Here is a 23,057-nt window from a genome sequence, read left to right on the forward strand (position 1 = left end):
TGTGTCACAGAAGAGTTCTTAAAATTTGGCCACCAGAGTTTGGCAGGATGGAATGGCTAGAGCGTAGAAATAGACCTCTGTATGCCCCTGCAGCGTTGTCCCAGAGAGGCGTAGATCGTCTCAACAACTAGACTTAACTCGGTTTGAGGAGGAGGAGAAGGAAATCCTTTTCTGTAAATGGCTGTTTATTACTGTGACGGAATAAGGTGGGTTCTAGGATACAGCTGTTACGAAAGCCAAACTTGAATTGGTCCATCACCTTCTTACCAAATGCACTTAGAGGGAAAAACTCTGTCTTTAGCACCATGTGAAGAAGAGGATGATTTAAGTCGTGGGAGTTTGGTTTCTTCTTGGCTTACTGACACTTCTGGAAATGATACAAAATGGATAATTGTTGTGATCAATCCCTTCAGAATGTCCTTGTGAAAATAATCCCAGCTCTTGAGATCATCATTGAGCCTAGAAAACCATGTTCACCTTTTGATTTTTGTTTGTGTATTCCATCGATACTAGGACGCAAATTTAAGTCTTGTCCTTTGCCTTTCTTATTGATTTCCTGCATAAGCAGAGGTCAGAAGAATTACTTGTGTATTTAAAAAAAACAAAAACAAAAAAAACTTCACCAAGAGGAAGGATAATAGTGTTAGATCCTCTTGTTGCTGCTCGGTGTCAGCTGCTTGTATTTGTTCTAGCTGTAATTCTACTGAAGACGAGCAAGTTGGGCTGGGGGTGAGTTTGGTACGGTTGCTCCAGAATTGAGTTAGTGCCTGTGTTAACAAAGCAACTGTGTTGCGAGTACAAACTTCTATTATAGATCTAGTAATTAGGGCTGCCATCAATCCCAGCCACTATAATTAATAGTATAACTGTCAGTTATGATCTCGTTCTCACTCACTTGCAACTTGTGAAAAATTGTTCTCTTAGACTGATATACTCTACGTTTGTTCTTAATGCTAGGATAAATTATTTTGGGAAGACTTGAAGAAAAGTCATGTCTGTTGATTTCATTTTGGATAACATGAGAAATACTTTCCTCAAATTAGTAGGAGTGTCTGTCTTCTCTCGGGCACCTGGAGGCTTTGCGGTGAGTGTTTTAAAGAACCAGTGTGTTCTGGTAACTGGAGAGCGCTGTTACTAGAAACTCTGCACTGCTCTTTGTTATCCCCAAACAGAGCACGTGAGTGATAGGCGAAAGTCTTAACTGGAGATGCCTGCGAGAACGCTGGTTAATCGGCAGCTTTTCTGAAAGCGCTGCGACGGCTGCGGCTGTTCCCTTGCAGTCCTGGCAGAATCGATACCAAAAGGCAGATCTGCGGGGAATGAAATTCCTTCCCCCTGCTCCTCTTTGCATCATTACCTCTACCTTATTTAGGCTGTCTTTGCAGAGCCACCCCAAGACGCATTACATACTAAGTGAAACTAATGTAGCGAGTTGTCATCCGTTTATCCTTCTCCTACCCCTCCGCTGGAAAACCTATGCCTGAGCGCAGTTGTTTACATGCTTCAGGTTGGGAAGGCAAGGCAGTACTAGTGATGGACTATTGCATCGTATGAGCGTCTGAAAATAAACGTTATAACCATACATATGGTCACAGCATCACATCCAAAGTTAATTTCCATATGGATTGAATAGGGCCTTGCTGAACTTGGACAGGCAAGCAGTTGCTCAGTATGGCTTTGGGAGATACATCAGGAGAAAGTCGGGAGGGGTTGAAAATCGGATTGTGAGATCCTAGTTTGCTGGGCTAATGTAGAAAATGCAAGGAAAGCTGTCCTCAGTGTGGAAGGAAAGGTTCCTGATAGAGGAAGTGCCAGTGTAGTTACATAACCACTGCCAGTTTTAGGAACTAACAAAAGTAGTCCAGCGTGGGTTTGTTGGCTGTTATTCCTTAGACCAAGTGTACGGTTTCCCTGCCAGTTTGAAAGCACGTGTGGTCGCAGATCCCTGCAGCTACTTGTTTGTTTTTGAAAGAATGTCTTTTTTTTTCCTATTTGTCAACATTTTTCACCTAATTTAGCTGGAGTGAAGGTCTGTGTAACCGAGGTTGGAACCGTCTTACGTCCGTACCTCGGTAAATACCAAATGGCACACTGCCATTAGGTATAGTAGCAGACTCGGTTGCTGTTGCCCCAGAGAAGCTTGTGTAGGAGCTGTATGCCTCTTGGTTAAACCATGTGAATCTCCACGCTGTGTTCCTGCCACACTGTTGATTCATTGCTCTTTCTTTTGCCTCGTAGGCACGCCGCTTTTGGTGCGAAGGAGCAGTGATCCAGCCTTGGGCCCGCCTGCTGACTTCCACCCAAGTGCTTCCCATCCTGGTGACCACAGTCTCACACATGTGGCAGTAGGTGTTGTGTAATTCTCATTTTTAATAAGGGCAAAAACTGTTTTTATCTGTAGGTATGGTGCTGTTTTATAAGCTGAACGTATTGGAATCTAAAAAAAGTGCATCGTGTTCCTCTCCTGTAAAGGAGTGAACTGTCTCCCAGCAAAATGGATGTTTTAGGTGAATCCCTTTACTTAATAGGAGGCTTAAGTAGCGCTCCGTGGTGGAACAAGGCACTGGAATATGAACTGAACTCTTGGGAATTGTTTGTGATTCTGTTCAGTTTTATATTGTACAGTTTATCATTACTTAATGGCAAAACGTACTTTCTTTCAACGTTCGTCACCAGTCTTGCGTTCTTTTTTCCTTTTCTTGTCTTCTGATGGCCTTTCTCTCTTCCTCTGGCACCCTGTTACTGTCTTATAAGATCTCTTCTTTCTCCTAGATTCCTATTTCACAATGTGACTCTTTGATTATGAGGACAAATTTGTTCTTGATATGGTCATTACTAAATATTAGAGGAAAAACAAAATTAGCGGGCAGGCAGTAATGCTTAATCAGATGTTATTGCAGGCTGTCTTCAAGCTTCTGAAAGCGGTGGTGTCTTGGTGACACTTGGGCCCTGTATTTTACTTTGCAATTTCAGAGCCTGAAACTTCTTGTGAAGGGAGGGTGTTCTTGCATTACTCAAAAAGATTAAGCTCGGCAGAATCTCTGAATGTGTCATCTGGGATATATAAATGTATCGAGCAAAAGAGGTTTTCAGCTGAGTTGCTGTTTTGCCTAGAAAGCTCTGCAGGGCCTGCTTCTGCACTACTTTATACCAGGTGAACACTGGTTTAACTGAGGATGCAGTTACACCTGCATTTTCTCTGCCTGTGAAACACATGCAAGTGACTTTCTCTCTACCTTCCTTCTGCGTTGTTGCAATTCATTCCTTGTCCCCGCTTACTTGAACTGATATGAATCATTGAGAAGACCTGGTTTTCAAAACAGAAGCCAACAAACAAAAGCCCTCAAAACCCCCAGACTTCTGCTTTGAGAGGGAGGAGGCAGCTTCGACCTAGATCACAATCAATGTATAACCAGGTTTTACAGGCGGCTGTAGTAGCATGTAAAGGAGCAGCTGGAATGAACTGTGGTTCAGGAACGAGGGCTGAAGGTGGGAACCTGCTCAGCTGAAGATGTATTTAAAAATCACACCTTGTGTTGAGTGGGAGTAAGGTAAGTAAGCAGAAAGTCCGATGATTTGCGTATCAATGGTGTTTCATTGGTCTGAATCTTAACTTTGTAAATTCTGAAGACCAAGGCTGGATTTTAGTTAGCTGTTTGTTGTTTCTCTTTGCATGGCCAACTGTGTATGCACCTGCAAATATTTAGTGCGTGTCCTATTTAACAATCTCTTGTGTTTGCAGTGTGATGCAATTTTCACTCTCCAAGTTCGTTATGGCATAGCAGGGTGCTGAACTTTGACAATGTCCCACTTCACTTGGTAGATCTATTTGGGCTGAGAGTTTTTTTCTTCTTCTGAGAAGCCTCCTGCTAGCAGTTACATATTCAGTAAATAGTGACTTTTCTGATAAATTGAAGTACACAGACGAATTCTTGTTTAACAGTGCAGCTCTTACTCTGTTTATGAAGTTGAGAAATTTGCAAAGTGTGTACTTAGCGACGTAATACTTAATCTGCCATAGGTGATTGTCAGGAGCTGAGCCGGTAGTTCATAACCGTGAAACTTCAACAAAAAATGGACGAATTGATAAAATGACTGCATTCAGTTCCAGGATGTATTGTAAATGTTTTACTTGTGACCATCAGGGAAAGAAAGATAGTTTTGTTTTCAATATAATATTAGCAACGGCAAGTGCGTTTTATGCCATGATGTGGGGGAGTCCAGTAATGCCTCGTAGGTCACAGGCTCGCGATGCTTCGCTCCGTGGTGTGAGGACACGAGAATCCTCTAGGCCTAGAGGAATTCTCCGCACCTAAAATGGAGAGCGTTCTGCCTTCAGCCCTGGATGTAACAGGCACTTGGCAAGAGTGAGGAAGGTCCTCAAATTTTTTTTAAATGTTGTATGAGTGGGGGGGGGGGGGGGGGGGGGGAAGTCTGAGAAGTTTTTTTTATTGTCATAAGAAAAATCTGTTACAGCAAACTACTTTATACCACCTCTTATTTTTGCAACAGTACCATTTCTAAAACTCTCATCATCAATCATGCTGAAATATGCTTTGGCATAATGTATTGGGAAGTATAAGAAGCGTAAATAACATAAATTAGATACAGATTGTTTTAAAACACAGGGAAGAATTGATATCTGACAATTGAAAAAACATGGCATAAACAAGTGAATGATGCATTTTGGATATAGCTGTGCTCTTCCAGGTATGCTTTAAAGCAGCATTTCGAGAAAATGCATTTATTCTTTATTGCTGGAAATTCAAAATTATTATTGCATTTCCTCTGCCACAAACATGTCTTTTTCCTAAGTGCTTCATTGAACTCTGTAAGTTGGAAAACTCGGAGCCGCTGGTAGGTTAACTTGTTTTCAGTGCAACAGATAGTAAAAGTTAAGCCTCTGTATTTATGCCACAGCTATCTCAGCTATCAGTTTATCGTAGAAAATAACTTTCATAATTAGTTTAATTGTTTTGGCATTTTGGGCATTTGGCATGTGTGGAATTGGCAGTTCAGTTCTATGTAGACATTTTTAGTTGCACTGTATGCTGCCTTAATAAGCTTTTGTGCTGATACACCAGTGTCAGTAGTTGGCCAGATTTGATAGGTGATTATCACGTGAGTCTTTGAAGATGACACAACTCCGTCTCTAGGAGAGCGCAGGACAGACGTGCAGTAGGGTAGCGCACAAAATAAAATAAGGAACACGCAGCAATGTAAGGAAAGGAAATTCCTACCCAGTTCCGGTGAGGAACGATTTGAGCAGCTGACAGCATTTTCTGTCAATCTAAGCAGGGCATGTTTTGTGGGTTTGTGTAGTGCTCCGGTGTATGTTCATCCTAAGGAAGGCTGTTTCATGCCAGACCATGCTTACCAGAAGGACAGCGTTTTTGAGTGAGCCAGGTAGTTTGAGAAGAATTGGTGCCATTCTTTTGGACGTTCTCTGACACTTATCCTGTCATAGTTAAGAGTTTTAGCCCCAATTAAGAAAATATTTCTAGATCTGTCAAAAGCTGGTAGTGAAGTCCAGCATCTGTTCTCTCAGACTGGAAGTCATTTAACAGATGGCACAGAATCTGAGTTTCTTTTCTCATGCAGGCCTCCCCTCCCTTATTGTGATAGCTGCCACCGAAAAATCTAGACACTCTAATATTAGAGACAAAAACAGGGATAACATACGTCTGAACGTGCTATGGAACAAAAGGTATTTCTTAGGGATACTTATAACTTATGGAGTCAGCTCTTAAGCTTTTCTGACCAGTTATAATCATAGGGCCCTGGACTGGCTTTCAGGAAATGCAAACATCCATCGCTGTGGCTTCAGACAGTTCTTCCGTGGAGGCGTCGCTAGCATAATGGATGTGTCAAAATCCTGGGGCCGTAGCTTTGCTAGGACAATTGCCAAGTGTGTCCAGCTGTGTCTTGGCTCTTGACTGGCCTGCCTTCAGAGCATGGGGTTCTCAAAAGACGTGAAATCTTCCACTTCTTCCGTGTATAGGGCTGCCCTGCTGTTTAATTCAGGTGATTGAAGCCTTTCAGAGAGTGAAGGTATTCTGTTGCCACTGAACATTTCCGCAGTGTTTTTCTCCTGCTCGCCAAGAGAAGATGTGGTTTCAGGTTCTCTGCATCAACTCCAGAGTTCCTAAGCAGATCCCTCTGCCCGAGCCCCAGCCGGGGAAGGATGGGACGCAGCAACGCAGAAAGTCTGAACTGGAGGGGGGGGGGGGTTGGGGCTCTGCTTGTTTGTTTTGAACTTTTCTAGAAAGCAAATCACATGTTGCTACTCTTAGTCTGGTTCATCTAGACGGTTGACTATTAAGGTGTACCGGAAGCATTTGAACTTTGTTTTCTGGAGCTATTACCTCTGTTTATTTGTCTTTTGTCTCAGGGACAGACTTTCCTACTATCTTCAGGCTTCATCTGTCCTAACTATGGGTTCATGAGTTTTAGACTGAGGAAGATTATGGTCCCATTTAAGTTGATGGGAGTTTTGCCTCGTGCGTGATTTTGCCTCCTCTTGTTAAGCTGCTGATGCGTTCCTGGATGCTACATTCTGTATGATGTGATTTTTCGCTTACAGTAGCATGTTTTCTGGATACTTAGGTGAAGTTGAAGTTAATTAAAATAAGAATGACCGCTTTAAATTGTATGTATCCATATTTAAAGATACAATGAGAGTTTGGATCAGTTGAAGAGCTGTTCTTGTGGCTCAATCTGGTCTCAAGTTTTAACTGAATGTTTCTTAAATTTGACTGAATTGTGTGCATTATGAACATATAACTTGCAGTTTTAGATAAGTTTTCTATACGATCAGAACGTTGCTTCAAGCCCTTATTAAAAAAGATCAAAACCTCCCCTGCCTCTTCTGGCCGTTAATTGTTTGTAATGTATTAGCCTTTCTGATTAAGTGCCTGCAGATTAGCATAATGTGAGTGTATGAAAGGATGCAGCTCTGTTGTTTGTTCCCTTTACATATTGTTGTATATGTGAACATAAAGTTATTAATGTTGTGATCAGAGCTTGTTTCTGGGATAAAGATTATCAATAGTACTTTCAAAATGTTTTCGGTGTTTTATTTTAAGGAAAAAGGCAAAAATATTACTTTATATAATCATGCTATTTAAAAGCATTGCAGGGCACAGAAGATCTTTTTTTTTTTTTTTGGACACAGTGATTGAATCATAGTTGCAGAAGTGATTGAATCATAGTTGCAGAGCCGTAACTGCAGTTGTTCAGGCTTGTTTCTGTTAGGGCTGCAGCTAAGACACTCCACTGCAATGAGCAAGGGTATTGTGTCTATTTTTAAAAGATAAAACTCTTGTTCAGTGTGTTTTAAGAGGCCAAACATTTACTCACCCTGGTGAGGCCAGGTAGTTTTAATTCCAGACTCCGGTGCGCACGTTAGTGTTCCCATACGCAGTCCTCTCCTGACAGTGTGATCCCAGCAGCGGGGGCCTTCGGAAGGAAAGCGAGTGTCGTGGGGAAATTCGGCACTTCTTCAGGAAGTGGCAATGCTGGAAGGATCATGCACTTGCAACGTTTTGTCCTGTGCTAGTCAGTATCTAGTAATTAGGTAGCAAGTAAAGTAGAAACGGAAACACGTCTCTGGTATTAAAATGCGTGTTGCTGGAGGGGCAGGATTGTGCTGCACGGTAGTAGCAGCGTGGTCTCAGTGTCATGCAGAATAGCAAGGTTTTTACATTCTGGAAGGCATTTTCTTTTTTTTTTTCCCCAGCAAAACCTTTCCTATTAATAATTTAACTGTTATTCTTGAAATACTGCTATGTGGAACTGTGAACAGAAGATTTGGAGGGATGCAGAAGTAATTTTCTGTCATTCAAACAGTAGGAAAGTTCTGAACAGTTTGTGTTTTTTAAAACAGAATTGACTTGGATGAGTCCATTTTTAAAGCAGCTCCTGTGTGTCTGTTTATGCTGTGGAACAAATATAGAATATGTCTAATCAGCGCAGGAGCTTGTCACTGTATTTCTTCTGATGTCTGATTAGATGATCATAGAGACATGTGCAGCGAGTTGGGTTTTGCGGCTGGTGGTGCGAGGCCCTGCAGTGCCCGGAGCTGCGTGGCAGTCTTACGCCATGGAAAACGGCTGCTCTTAGAGAGGCTGTTACAAATGCGACTGTGCAGCTAGCTCAGGGCTGTCAAGGTAGCAAAAGCCATTCTCTTGTCCCCTCCCCCCCCCCCCCCCCCCCCGTTGTTTTTGAACCCTGCACTGATTTACCCCTTCATTGTACGACGTGCTGTGGTATTATTCACCAAAAAGAAATTGCTACGTATTGTAGAGGGAAAAACTAAGAAATCTAAACGAAATATTGAGACCGTTTCAGCGTACTGACTTGCTCGTCTGAAGAAGAGGACAGAAGTGCCCTGTGGTAATTTCCGTTTTGGAGGGGGCAAAGAGGTATGTGAGTGGGGAGGGGAAGGACTTCTTGGTGATTCCTTGCACACCGCTTGCATTTGAGAAAAGTGCATTCTTCTACCTGTGTTATACGAGATGAGCAGTGGGAGTAATTTACACGTTTTCATTTGAGAAGGATAAGTAAACTCTTTGTGTTGTACTTTAATAAGAGCTAATAATGAGTGTTCCATGATACAGTATATAAATTATCAGAAAAAAAGTTGCAGTTGGTAAAAGAAGTTACCCAACGTGTTGCTTTCTGTAGCCTGTTTCCAAGGAGAGGAACGCAGGCTTTTATTGAGTATTCATGAGGGAAAGTACGTATTATGAAAAAAACCAAAGTTTTCCATCATTCTGGAACTTACCAGATTAGTAGGGGCCTGGGTTTTGTTTCCATTTTAAAATATATTGCAGGCTTTTGCTGTCGTCTCTGAGATGCCTGATTGTTTGTAAACCTCCGCCTTGTATAGGCAGGTAGATGTGATTGCGGGTGATGGAAGATGCCTGTGAGACTTAAAGTCTTTCTTTTTTCCCCCGTGTGGCCTATGTTATAAAGGATGTGGACGAATTATAGGGTGGAAATAAAAACTGCTGGCAAAAAAGGAAAAGAGGAGGGTGATGCTGTCAGTGCTTTTGACACATGTTCGTCTCTAGCTCCATCTTTGGGGTCCTACAAAATCCTGTTAGTTCCATCTGGAACAGCTTTTAGCAAGCAGCTTACGCAGCAGGCTTATTGCCCTGAGATTGGAATGCAACATTAGGAAGTTGCTCGCATGTCTGACAGCGAAATTAAAAGTGGAAGACGACAGTCAACGTGGCTCGTGCGTATCATTTACTCAAGCTCTAGAAACATTTAGCTAAAACAAAATGGGTTCTGAGTGAGTCAGCGTCCTACTGGCATGCATATCATTAAAATATGTAAATAACACTTTCTCTGAACACAGCAACCCAGTGGACAACTGAGAACAGTGGCAACCCAAACCCAATACTGCTGTGACATTAGGAAGAAAAATCTTTTTAAGGTTTTTTTAAATATGTCATCTTTCAGGGCACTGAAGTATGAGGCCCCTCCTCTGATTCTGGTTAATATTTCTGTACTTTCGAAAGTAAGATCAGTGGTTTTGTTTTTCTTAGAAGATGGATAGTTATTTGTGCTCAAAGAAGTTGTGATTGATTAATAGAGGTCCCTTAGATACTAAATTACCCATCCCGCTTGAGAGACCTTATCCAGAGACTTCTTGTTCTCCTTTATAGCTGATGTCTCAGCTAGTCTGGATTTATATTTTTTGCAGTAGTTATTATAATGTAGTGCTCTTTGAAACCTGCAAAGTCACAATTTTTTTTTTAGATCAGCAAGTCCCCGTTTCCTGTGCGCCCATAAAGCGGTTCCTTGCAGTGGTAATTGGAATGAAGGGAGAAGTATTCTACTGCTGCTGCGTTCTGTGCGCTCTTGGAGTCGCGTGCGTTTGACGGCAAAGTGGAAATAGTAACCCGAGACCCTTGTGAATATAGACTAAAATGGTGAGGGTGATTTAGCAAGATTCAAGATTTGGATCAAACACCTCAACTTTGATTTTTGCCAGTGATTGCAATATCCCATAGAAGAGGAAAACTTTGACCCCGAAGAGAAATCTTTCAAGAACAGCAGGCTACTTTTGCTTGAAAAGCAAGCTGAGCAGTAGCTTGTGGATTTTGTTTTGTTTTTGTTATAGTACTAATACTAAGTTTTGTCTTGAATTTGCTTTTGTTTAAATTTGGATTGGAACATACGAATCTCCAAGTTCCTCTCTGAAGAATTCAAGAAATACGGCTTTCTTACCTGCATTAGTCCCGAGGTATGCTCGTAATACTCCCGTGTTTGAACTGTGGCACACACTCTGACTGGCTGAGGGCATATCCTGGTATCGTAAGAAGTTTGTGGAATTACTCTCCCTGTTGGCATCCGCACAGCTGTCTGTTTAGCCGCTGGCTGAAATAGGGTAGCATGAAACTTATACCTTAAATAAAAAAGCTGCTAGGCTTTTTGTAACGTACTTGCTCCGTTGAACTGAATAGTGGTGTATCTGAGGTGATTATACGTTTAACATCTGTGAAGATAAATTGGTCTCTCTCTTTTCCTTTCCCCTGGTGTTTTTTAGAATCACCGGGAACAATCAGTTTCGCAGCATACCTGTCAGCTTTACGGGAAGAAGAGGAAAGTCCTCCTCCTCAGCTGACCTCATGTCAGCCTGAGAAACATGGTGGATGTTCTTCAAATCCGGAGTTCAGTTCCATTCCCCTTCCCCTCCCCAAAAAGGAGAGGGGGACACAGCCCCCCATTCTTTAAAACTCTGCAAAAACTTTAATACGCCTTCAAACAGCGGGATAGGGAACACACAGAAATCCACTCTTTTGGGATAAAGTAGGTTCTGCAAGTAGCACTGCTGAGCGAGGGCCAGCTATTCTTCATCTCCTCATCTTTTGACATTTTCCATAAAAGCCCAAATGAATTCTTTGTTCCTGATGCAGGAGAGGCATATTCTAAGGGAAATTTTGTAAAACACTTCTCTGAGAGGTTGAGAAGATGTTAAAGGAAAGGCCGGAAAACAAGGAAACAAAGATTAAATGGATTTTAAGTCACAACAGAGAAAAAACTCTATTTGTCAGAAGGAATAAAGATATTCCCTTCTATTTGGTTTCAGGAGACATAGCCAAAGTATGGATGTTTCGTTTAAAACTAAACAGTCTAAATAAATCAAACCTGTGGTGCTGCAGTTCTTGGTGACCAATCTATTTTTCAGAAATTTTTGTAGTGATATTCTTGTTAGCTAAAGAATTAGTGCCTTAACACTGTTTTTCATTTCTCTAAGAACGTAGAAGCATTTTCCTTAGATCTGCGAGGCGCCAAGCATAGCTGCAGAGGCATCAGGAGGTGTTTCTGTAGGGTTCCGCAAAGATGCACTTTTCTTAATGGTGCAAATTCCACAGCATGGAAACAGGTATGAAGGCTGAGTGGCTAACATGTACTAAATCATGAATATATCTGTATTTCCTTCATTCATAGCACCTACTTTCTTGGATACTCTCAGATTTCCATTTGAGAGGTTGAATTCAATAATGTTATGTCTCTTGAGAAGAGTATTCCACGAAACGTATTCTGAAATTGTTGATTGAGGTGGTGTGTTCTCTGCAAAGCAACTTTTTTGTATGGTGGTAAGAATAGTGCAAGTCCCCCCTCACGTTTCTACCAGGGAGGCTCAGAAGAATAAAGAGAATTGGAATCGACTCAAAAAGTGATTGCAGTGGAAAAATGTTTATAATTTAGAATTATTCTGTAAATTTTGGAGTAAAAGGAGAAGCAAGTTCCCCTTCGGTCTACTCTATTCTCGCTTATCTTTGACTCCTTATTTTTTTAAGAGTGGAGGTAATCATATAGAGAAAACTCTCTCTCGTACCTTACAGACCAGAAGAAGGGAAATTTTCTGGATTGCTATTCATAGATGTAACCAAACCTTACTAGAAAGGGTACTTTGTTATGATCAAACTGACAATCTAGTTCCTGTACAAATGGGGATCTCTAGTATATATTCTTCTCGTTAGCAGCTGAGAACATAGCAAGAGAATGTCAACAGCAGAAATATTTTTACATTAAGGATTATCTTATTAATTATGATAAGGAAGCTATCCTTGAGTTTACAAACACTGTGGACCAAAATGATTGTTTAATGTGCAGCAACGATGCTATGCCTTTTTAGCTTTCAATGTCGTCTTTGTATGTACCTGTCATTTTCAAATGGCTGTTTTGAGAGATGTTGATGACACTATTCTGTTAATGTCATCAATCATACAAACACTGGTATTAGCAGGTAAAGTAAGTTCATCAGAACCAGATGCGTGTTCCTATAAATAAAATTTAATTTTTTTCACGGCATGGCATTATGCCAACAGATTATGTCACTTTGGGGAATGAATTTGCTGCCTGTGATATGTATTTAGAATTTTATCAGAAGTGTATAAAACATCAAATTCTTCGTGTTAGTTCCATTAAAAGCATTTATATGTAGCATCTGATGCAATTTGCCTTTTTGCACAGGTTTAGCATGCAGGTTCTAGGTTTACAGTAATTTAATTTTTTTTGCTAAAATGACTCGATATTTATAATTAATTGAGATAATTATTATGATAGAAATATTTCAAATTTTTTCATATTCAATTGGTAAGATTGCTTCAGGGCTATCTTTCTGTGCCACTCTTACCAGAATGTATATTTAGGGCTGATTTGTGACTCTGGGTGGCAGATAGATATGTTTAGTTTGTACTGGAAAAACTTAAATGCAAAAATATTTGATTCAATGCGTACAATTTATAATCGATTTCTTTTGATTATTTTAAAATAGCTAAAATAATTAGGCTTTTGGTTAATACATATTAAATAAAATGGTACAAATTAGAAATAGAGTTAGAGAGCAAGTACATAGCACTCATTAGTTCTTAAACGTGTGTGTGTGTGTATTTTTTTTTTTTTTCCAAGCAGAGGAAGAAAAACGCCTCTGCTCTGACCATACCAAAAGATTGTTTTAGTGGGAAGGCATGTTTTTGCAAAGTGATATAAAATGATACTAGTCGCTGATTGGCACATACAGCGTGTATTTCCATGCGGTGCCCTTTGCTAACAATATCTTTTAGAAGAGAATTGAAATTGCACCTCACGTGTTGCTGTGAAAAGAAGGGGAGTTTCGGTTCACAGATAATGAAAGGGTGTCTGTCCAAAAGGAATCCAAGACTAAAACTCAAAGTAAAACTTGCTTTCCAGCAACGTGGAAACCTGAGGCGGCCTTGGCAACCCAGGCACCTTCCACTGATTTTTACCATTACTGCTGGGCTCAGGCTCCTTAAACCCTCTCTGACCTCCTCTTAAGCAGGATCATGTTTCGTAGCGGGCTTGGGCCGCCATGTGAACGCGGGGCTGTGGAGGTGGCGCCCAGGCTGGGCTGGCTCGCAGCCCCTCGGCCGGTGCCTCTCGTGCCGCGGGGCTGCGTGCCCTGGCGCGCCTCCCGACCGCAGTGCGCCGCGGCGGGACAGAGGCTGCCCAAGACAGCGTGGCCCTGCTGCTTGGGGCCTGTCCATCAGCTCGTCTCTTTGGAAGCACTGGCAGCCTTTTCTCTTGCTGTCTGGGCTGATGCCCTCCCTGGCTGTCCCCCGTCGCAGGCACAAGGGATGCTGGCTCGCGTCATCTCCAGCTTGTCTGGGCTGTCTGGCAGGCGCTGCGAGCTGCTGCGCTTCCCGGCTCACTTGCAGTGGCCGTTTTCCTTCCTTTCCAGACCGGCATAAGGCTGCAGTGGAAAAGGGCACAGGTCACAGATGTCTCTTGCAGGCTCGATCTTACTATGTGCTTTACTTTTCTGGATTTGGACTTTAAGCAAGTTCTGTGTGTGGTGGTGTGTGTGGTTTTTGGGTTTTTTTGTTTGTTTTGTTCTCTCCCCCCAACTAATTCAAACAAGTAAGAGGTGCTAGCAAAGAGAACAGGAGCAGGTTGCCCAGAGAGGTTATGGAGTCTCCACCCTGGGAGATACTGAAAAGCTGCCTGGACACAATCCTGGGCAGCTTGCTCTAGGTGACCTTGCTTGAGCAGGGGGGTTGGACTAGATGATCTCCGGAGGTCCCTGCCAACCTCCGCTGTTCCGTGAAGGGGGAGAATTGTGAGCTTTGCTATTGATAATTTTCATGTAGTTTTGGAGTGAAAAACTCTACCCTGAAACTGGGGAACAAAAAGCTCTTATTGAGGAAGGCAAATTGTGTCAGGAGTGTTCAACCTCTAGTCTAATACACTCTTCCTACTGCAGATAGCGCTTCTGGGTTCATTATAGCGTGCTCTCATATGCCGTCATTTCTCTCTCTCAAGGCTGTTGTGCTTCCCAATGTAAAGCAGATTGATGCTGGCACATTTTTTCTATTTTAATTTTCCTAAGTTGTCACACTGAAACTGTTCTTCATATTGGAAGTGCTTTGAAGTGAAGAGGTAAACAAAGAGCTAAAATAAAATTAAAAAGGAGCGCAAACAACGTTTCATCTTGGTGTGCCTTTTTTAAAATCAGCTGAATGGATGGAGTTACCCTTGTGCCGCTGTAGTAAGTCTGCAAACGTTTTCCGATCAATCTAAATTGAGTTAGTGTATATGCAGTAAGCAGAAACAGGTGAAAATTAGTTTATCTGTGCCCAACTCTTTCTGTTTGCTTTGAACAGCAAGATATAAACTCATTTTTAGACCTGATTAGTTTTGTTTATTTTGAGGGAGGGGCAGAGGCACCACATATGCTATTAAACCAAGAAACTTATATGAAGTCACTAGCTCTTTGGTGGCATTTGCAGGTAAAGGTGGCAAACGCTACTATAAATAAATCTGAAGTGAATCCGTGAGAAAGAACAGCGGCTATCCTGGCTATCTGTTCAGTTTTATCTTTATGGAAAAGAAAGAACTCCATTTTCTCCCTTTCCCTGACAAAAGGGGAGAAGTTGTCTCTACCAGTGTCGGAAACACCAACCAACTTACCTGGAGTGTAGCTTATAATTTTACTTGTATAAATTTTTTTCCCCCTCTGTCACTTATGGTTGTGTGTTTGACTTTTTTTTTTTTTAAATTTGTGGACTCCTGATACTCTTCCAGTGAAGATACAGTCCATGTATATTGAATTTAAGCCTGCTTGATAGGCTTAAACCTATCAAGCTTGAACCTAGCTGTTCAGTTACTTTTTTTAATGAACTCTTAAAAGTACTCAAGCGTCTTTCAGTGGTCTGTTGACCGCAGATTGAAGCCACTGTCTGCAGCAACGGAAAAGGTGAAATACAGGTGGTAAATAATGCTCTCACTGTTAACAGAAACTGTGAACCCAAGAACTGTTAACCTTTGATTTAAGGAGGAATTACAGACCCATGTCCCTAGAACAGCTTTGGGAATATGTAACATATAGCAGCCTTTATACAGAGATAAAAGCCTTTTATACACATACGCGTACCTCTTCACCAGTGAGAAGCGGGAGTTACACAAAAGCAGCATGATTTCTCCAAAGGGGCAGAGGGGGGATCCTTTCCTGAGCATGCTAGCCTTGCCTATGATTGCGTAGTGACTTGTAGTCCCCTTTCCCAGCAGAGAAGTAATTGTCATTTTCTTTTCCTGTGCCAAGAAGTATCAATATTGCTTCAGAAGATAACCAAAGACCCAAGGGACTCAGCTGTGGACTTTGAGTCATGCTGTTAATCCAACTTGAAACCCGCTATCCCTAGAAGCGAGCATTTATTTTCTGGGGAGTATGTTATCTGCTTCCAGGACGGTGTTGGAGGGCTCCAAAAACAGTGAGCCAAACACAGGATTGGAAATCCAGTGTTGTCCTTTCCACTAATTTTAATGTGCTCGCAAGCAGTAGGTTTTGATGCGCTTGGGTCTGACAACTTCTGTACCTGTTCAGGCCAGCTGCTAAAGAATTAAAGGATCTTCTTAGCAGAGACAGCTGACGTTTTCTGTGACGAAGGTATCTGTCACTCACATGTAGCAGAGAATTATTTAAAACGTTCTGTAAAGTTTAATTAGTTCACAAAATATCATTAACTTCTGCCCTCTCAGCAGCAAGGTAATTGGGAACCCGACAAAAACCATTCCCCAGTGCCACTTGCCTGAACGCTTCTGAACTGCACTTCTGATGGTCTCTGCCTTTGCCTCGAGGAGGAGTTTGTCTTTGTGGGAAGTACGTTGTGCTGCTATGTTCTCTGGCGTTTGGCGCTATCAGTTATCAAGTGTGCCCCTTCTGCCTTGGAGAGGGTTGTGAAGATGAATGGGAAATACCCTGAAGTGTTCAGGTTCTTTCCATCAAACTGAACTTCAAGGTCGACTCCTGTTTCTGTGTCATCTCTCACTTCAAGGGTATCTGCCCTTTGGCTTTTAAGTTGAGCAGTTATTGTTGGGGCCCTTTTGGGTTGCCTGAGGCTATCAGATGTCTCAATAGCCATAACAACAGAAATAATATTTGCTTTCATGTGATAAACAGCTCCTGTTTGATTGCTGCGACGATGTAAGACAGTTCAGGCTTGAGGAAAAAGAACTGTTTGACCTGTTCTTCCAGCTTGCACTCAGCTCCCCAGATGCCTGCGTTTGTGATCTCTGGGCTCGGTGGGGCTAGCTGTTGGAATTAGTTACAACCATGGAGATTCTTGCGCAGAGCGAACAAACGCGCGTTTTCTGACCGGGTCAGGTGTGATCATCACTGTAGTAGTTCTGGTTCCGGCATTGCTTCCTATATGAGCCAGTAATGTTGCAGTTATGGTTTGCTAACTAAACTTGTTGCTATTGGATGTTATAACCCTTAAAACAGGAAAGGGAGAGAATACGGTAAATGGAAAGCCTCATCTCTTGCTTTTAAAATCTGAACTCCTTTTGTGCTCGCAGCACTGTGCTGCAGACAGCCCACACTTGAGGAAAAAGAACTGTTCAAACCCCCGCCCCCCAGTTTGCATTCAGCTCCCCAGATGCCTGTATTTGTGATCTCCAGGCTTGACCGCTCTTTTACCATTGTACAAGAGCGAACGCGTGCTGGACAAGTTTTGAATAGCTTAAACTGCAGCAGTGCATCAGTTCAGCCACGCAGATCAGTCTTATCCTCTTACTCCATTGTTTTGTTTGGTGTATCAAGTCCTTCCCTTTAATATGAAGTGCAATTCACGGGCCTTTTTGTTGAAACGTAAAGCCCTGTGTGAGATTACGCGTGGCTACTTGGAAATATGTCGTTCCCTTTATGATCCTCTTTTCTCCTAGGAGCTACTTTTGTCTAGGGCATATCGCTCCTGCCTGCAGGATACGCTGCATTTCAAGGGTCCTGGGCTGTTGCGTTCATTCTCAGAAGAAAGCAGTGAGTGCTTCCTTCAGTTGCTTTTGAATTTGGTAAAGTTCATCTCTGACTTGGCTTTTCTTTAGGAAAGTCTACCTTGTTCCTTCCCTCACGAAGCAACTTATTGAAGCTATTTCTTCCTACCTCTTCTTTCTACGAGAGAAGACAATTTTTTCTGAGTACTAAGACTACACTACAGAGGGTTGGAGCTATTGAATATGCAGGTTAGTATTGCTCAGCATAAGTGAAGATGCAAGCAAAGTCTAGCAGTTTGCTGTGCCTTTGGATTGTTATAATGCAAAGGCTTCAGAAAAAGCTTTACTTTCCTATGCGATAACTTGAGAAACCTTCCTGTGCAAAACATCTTATAAATTTGCTTTTCTAAATAAAAAAAAAAAAATCAGTGAATTTAGCATAGGTCATAATGTTTACTTACAGAACAAAAAAAGTACAAATGCTGCTAGTCTCTCAGCTTTTCTGGTTGTGGAGTTTTTCTAATTATAATGAGACCTGGATAATTCATGTTGGGTTTATTCATAAGTAATAATATTTGAAATATTTAACTGATAAACAAAACTGTACTGTACTCTGTGTCTAAGCTTATTGAACTGAAGTTTTAAAGCCTAAATAATTCATGCACATAAAAACTTTCTTAAGTTAGAGTTGAAGTTGCTCAAATTTGCTGTCAACACATTTGTTAAAAATCAAGGAACTTGCCAGTTAGAGACATCTTAACGTTTAGCTCTACCTCCCTTCGCATGCCTTAGCTCAGACACATTATTAAGTACTCAGACATCCTCAGGCTTCTTGTCACTCCTCAGTTTCTGTCCCAAGCAGAGCCTTAATGCTGACCTTGGCATTCACAGGGAGCAATAAAAAAACTAGGGCCTCCTAAAACGAGGAAATCTAAGGAAGGTGTTGTGAGCCTAAGGGGAGGGGTGGGAGAAGAGGTATTCTAGAGGTCGGGGGAGGTTTGGACAGACCTAGAACTTGCAGGAAGATTTATTTGTAAGCCACTTCTGCCTACACGCGTTATTTCTGAGAGCAGCTTCACCGAGTTGCTCTGTGTTGGCTCATAAAATAGCTTTTCACTGCAAGTTGCTTCACTGTTTTCTGCTTTGTACCATTGTGAGATGAACTGGCTCCAGCAGGTAACGTGAAGAGCAAACAGCTCAGCTAAGGGCTGTCACGGAGTAGAATGCTGACTGGATACCGTTTTTTCATGAACCGCGATAAAAACGAGTCTTCTAGGCAGAGGTGCAGCTGAAATTAGAGGTTCATAAAGCAAAGCTTTTTCAGTCTTGCTGAACATGATCCAGCATCTTGTAACTATTGAAGGAGTGCCTGAATTTTGAATTTCTTAAACTAAAATGTAGAGTGAGAAAAAGGTCACTTATACCTATTCTAAATGTTTCCCAGAAATCTCACAATTAAATAGAATGCAGAAGTGAAAGCTGCTTATCTGCTAACATAAGCAGCATCCTTGTGTGTTACTGTGTTAATCCGTTTTGCACATTACTTTGTAACTTGTTGGAATGCTCTGATGTGTTTTGCTTTGATTGAGACTTAAGTGTGGAAGGAAGTAGTTGATAACTATTTTAGTTGACACACATTAAAAGTAGCTTGGAGCTTCATTTACTCTGCTGCTTGGTGCCAGACTTTTGGCTTCCAAGTCTTTGCAGTAAAAGTTACCATGATTCCTCATTTGAAAAGCTGGAAACAAGGGAGCTGTTTTGTCACAGTGGGTAGCTTCTCTGCTTGCTCAAAACCAGCTTGAGCATCCTCTGTGAAGAGGTTAGGGAAGGATGGAGTAACATAAAGGCATTAAAGAGGAGATAGATTAGCTATTTCCTTTCACTTTTTGGCCCACAGTTATGTACTAACGTGTCCCTGGGATGATTTGTTTGTAGGAAACCACTAATATAAGTGATACTGTTTATTTTAAGAGGGATACGCAAAAGTCAGGTATTTCTGCTGGAAGCCCTTTTTATTACTAACTCTTCTCATGGCTCACTCCTCTCCTATTTTTCTCAAAAGGAAAAAAGCAGGTCATACAGTTTTGCTCCTTTGTTTAGGGATGCGCACAAGAAATAGGAGAGCTGGTAACTTGCATTGTAGTCTGTCTTACAGAGAATTACTCGTTTGCTCCTGTCACTTGTCACGCTTACCTACGCAACGGCAATGTAGTCTCTGACCTTTGTTCTTGCAATTAACGATGCAGCTATTAGTTAACAACTATAGCGCAATTAAGCTGCTCTATAATCTCATGAAAGCAATTTCAGTCGATAAATGTACCTTTATAGTGTGAAAACGGAGTTGGCTGTGCGATTCCCTTTGCTTATTTTCTCTTAAAAAAAAAAAAAAAAAAACCACTTGTGAGAGCTCTCACTGTATAAGATTGGCCCCCTCTTAATCTCTGATAAGTAGGTAAAACTCTGCGAATATTACTTGTTCTAATATTTTGAGCTTAATTCCTCTGTATGACTTTATTATTGCTGTACTATGTTATTTCCAGTGAATATGATGATACGTCTTTGATTAAGAAGTATTCTGCTCCCTGCTTTCTTCAGGTCATGTGATAAATCCTGTTTTCTTCCAGTGCAGATTTTAGTGCTGTCAAATTATTTACTAACCAGTGCTGTTATTTCAAAGTGTAGTTAATAATTAACATGAAACCAGATCATTTTATGGAAGATTATTTTCTGATGACTTTTAAAAATCCTAGGAGATTGTTGAAAATACCATTATGATTCATAAGGATTTGTTGGAAATAACAATGTACTCTCAGGTGATCGGTCTCTGGTTTAAATTACCTACTAGGTTCAAGATAAGCCGGTGATAGTAATGTCTTGGCTCACAGGAGTCAACTCAGATTTATTAATAATATCCACTCATAAATTCAGGATCACCCTCTGACTGTAATTGCAGATCCTGAAATAAGGTTTTGTATACTGTTGCACAGAATTGAAATGCTACACAGTTCCCTTAATTTCCATTGAGAATTAGGATAAAGATCAAGGGCTTTTATGTAGGGCAGTATGTTTTCTGACATTCAGATGCAGGCAATTCTCAATTCCTTGAAGAGATTCACACAACGTTTAACCCTTGTTCACTTGTTTGGTCCTGTCTAGGTTAAAATGTTCCCTCAGTCCCTTAAGAGCGCCTTCAAGAGTGAAGGCCTGTTTCTCCTGTGACAAGTTTGTTCTTGGACTTGAAGCATGCAAAAAGAAAAACGTGAAGCATCTCCAGACTGGGGGTTGCCTGCCAAGTAGAGGGCCGGCAAGACTGACTTGCCTAAGTTTGTCGCTAGGCTAGCACCGCGGCTCCCCCGCCACGGGACAAGGAAGGTTTTGTCGCGAGCGAGGGGCGGCGATGTGATTGAGGGAATGTCCGGACCCAGCAGCGAGAGGGATTTCGACAGCAGTAATTCTGCCCCGTGCCGAGATGTGCTCTGACGCGTCCATGGGGCCTTTGTCACCATGTAGGATTTTGGAAGAACTTTACTTGCAAATTTCTCTTACAAAATTTATTTGGGAGTTTGACATCTCTGAAATTAGGGAGAAAATGGTGAAATATTAGATGTCTGAAGGCTATTTCAGATGTCTGATGCTCAGATGGTTACCAGTAACCCACTTATGACGTATCCGCTTGCTTCAGTCTTCATTAACTTGATGCCTGAATCTGCTGAAGAGTAAATAAATTTGCAGCCCACAAACTTAAGGGGGGAATACTTAACTCCCAGCAGGAAAGAAAGTGCCTTTAATCTAAACAAGCGATGTCATTTTTAGTACCTTGTATTCAAGGGCTGCGTTCCAAGCTGAGGAGGCTCTGAACAAATCACCGGCTCTGGTTCCCTGGCACGTTGTGGAGGCTTCTTGGGAAATCACTGGATGAGCGGGTCTGTGAGAGCGTTCAAATCTATGCCAAGTTATAGGCGGGGTCTCTCGAGGGGGCCTGGTCTCTGATTTATATGAAAATCTCTGATTTCACAGAGTATGGTGGGCATAACCTTCCACCTTCTTATTTTTAGCAAAGCATTTCCTATATTTTTAGCAAAGCATTCACCTTTTTTTGCCTGTTGATACTGTGGGCTACTGTACTGTGCGGACATGGCTATGTATAGTATAAGAAATGATTCAGCTGTTTTGCAAAGATTTAGTCAAAGCTGAAATATTCCCCTAACTCGGCGCCATCTGTCTTGTGTTCTCATCCCTGCGCGTTCTTCAGACTCTAACGTTACTTGCAAGTGCCTGTTTGCAGTCTTTCTAATTGTTTTCTCTCTAGTTCTGCACTGAAAATGTTTTAAATACTCATAATATTATGTATATATAATGTTAGGTGGCTGTGTATTAGGAAGCCTTGGCTTTAAGCACACTGTCATCCATTGTTCAGTAAACACAATTACATTGCCCTATCTTTCATCGCTTCTCTGATGAATCTATGCTAATTGATTAATCAGTGCTGTTGCTTCACTATGATAATCCCATATGAGGAAAAGTAGTAACATAACTAGCAATTACTACCATATGTTGTACGCTGAGGAAAACGTAATGTAACGTACCCTGCATGGCAATGCCAGATCAGGAGGAAGCGAGCAAGACCTTCCCGTCTACAGGGGAAGACAGCGCACAAGTGAAGACTCCAGGTAGTCTTTGGGTGCTAGTGTGATCCGTCCGGTACCGGTATGGGGGAGTATCAGGCTATAGCCTGTTAGTGGTAGATTACAAAAAGTCACGTTTGAGAAAACGTGGGCGACGTGATCAGCTCCAGGGTTTCTCTGAGTTTCATCTGTTCAGCTTACTAAGGAACTACTGTTGTCTTGACTTTAAATTATATTGATGAAAGTGACTTCTCGAGCAAGATAAAGGTATTCTACCCTACACGTTTTACTGATGTTACTGGTTTAGAAATTAAAAAGTACAGCTTTGTTATCTTAGACAAAGCTTTACTTTGGCCATCTTAGGCTATAAGTGGTACTTAGGTGTGCTGATGGGAGAGAACAGTTTTCTTTTCCTTGCTGTTACAGAAACAACCAAAGTATGCATTCGTGTTGACCAGCCTAGTTTGTGCCAGATATTCCAATTATATGCTCAGTTCAGAAAGGAAGTAGGAGCAAAATAACAAATATTCTTCAGTTGTGTCCCTTTTTTAATCTTAAAAGCTGGTTTAGTTTTTGAAGTTTGGAAAGCATTGTTATCCAATCTCGCTCTCCCTGGTGGTGAAAACGGACTTTCATTTGATGCTATTTGAACCATCTTCTTTTCCCCTCGTTTCTTTTCTCTGAATATCAGAATTGGCAATGGGAGCATCACTGCAAGGACCCTCTCCCACGTATCCAGAATTCTCATTTGGACTGAAAAAGACAGCTAAATTCAATAACAGATTTATTGCAAGGAATAAAGATGCCACGCTGAAGTGTCGTGTGCGCTTTCAGCTTTTAGATTATGTACGTTCTTCAACAGCTTTTCATATAATTGACTGTGTATTGGTCTTGTTAAAGCAGAAAGTTTTAATTTGGTATTGCAAATACATTTGTAAAGTCTTTTTCCTGTACTATGTATTATTTTTTTCATGTATTCATAACTGGTAGTCTTATGTGGTATGACTAAAATCTGAATTACGTTTTTGGGGGAAATGGTAATGTGCGGTGATGTATAAGATTACTGAGAAGATTTAATGTTCGCTAAGTAAAGCTGTGAAGAAATAATCCTGTTGTATCGTACAGTGCTTTCAGAGATGTTCACTTACTTTTTGAAAGGAATACCACAAGTTTCTCTTTGCG

At 41.4% G+C, this 23,057-nt stretch overlaps 1 protein-coding gene across 7 annotated transcripts in view; it reads left to right on the forward strand.

Moving 5' to 3' along the window:
• The window catches only part of PARD3B (par-3 family cell polarity regulator beta), a 437,068-nt gene that overhangs the window by 163,652 nt on the left and 250,359 nt on the right, over positions 1-23,057 (forward strand). For 6 of the 7 annotated variants that reach the window (XM_068948053.1, XM_068948054.1, XM_068948056.1 and 3 more), the window contains one exon: positions 2,239-2,345. The exons of the other annotated variant lie outside the window; for it this stretch is intronic. In XM_068948053.1, coding sequence (XP_068804154.1) covers positions 2,239-2,345 — 107 coding nt within the window. The remainder of the gene's footprint in view (positions 1-2,238; positions 2,346-23,057) is intronic. 7 annotated transcript variants of the gene reach the window in all.

Source organism: Struthio camelus, chromosome 6 (assembly GCF_040807025.1).
Source record: "Struthio camelus isolate bStrCam1 chromosome 6, bStrCam1.hap1, whole genome shotgun sequence".
Taxonomy (NCBI): Eukaryota; Metazoa; Chordata; class Aves; order Struthioniformes; family Struthionidae; genus Struthio; species Struthio camelus.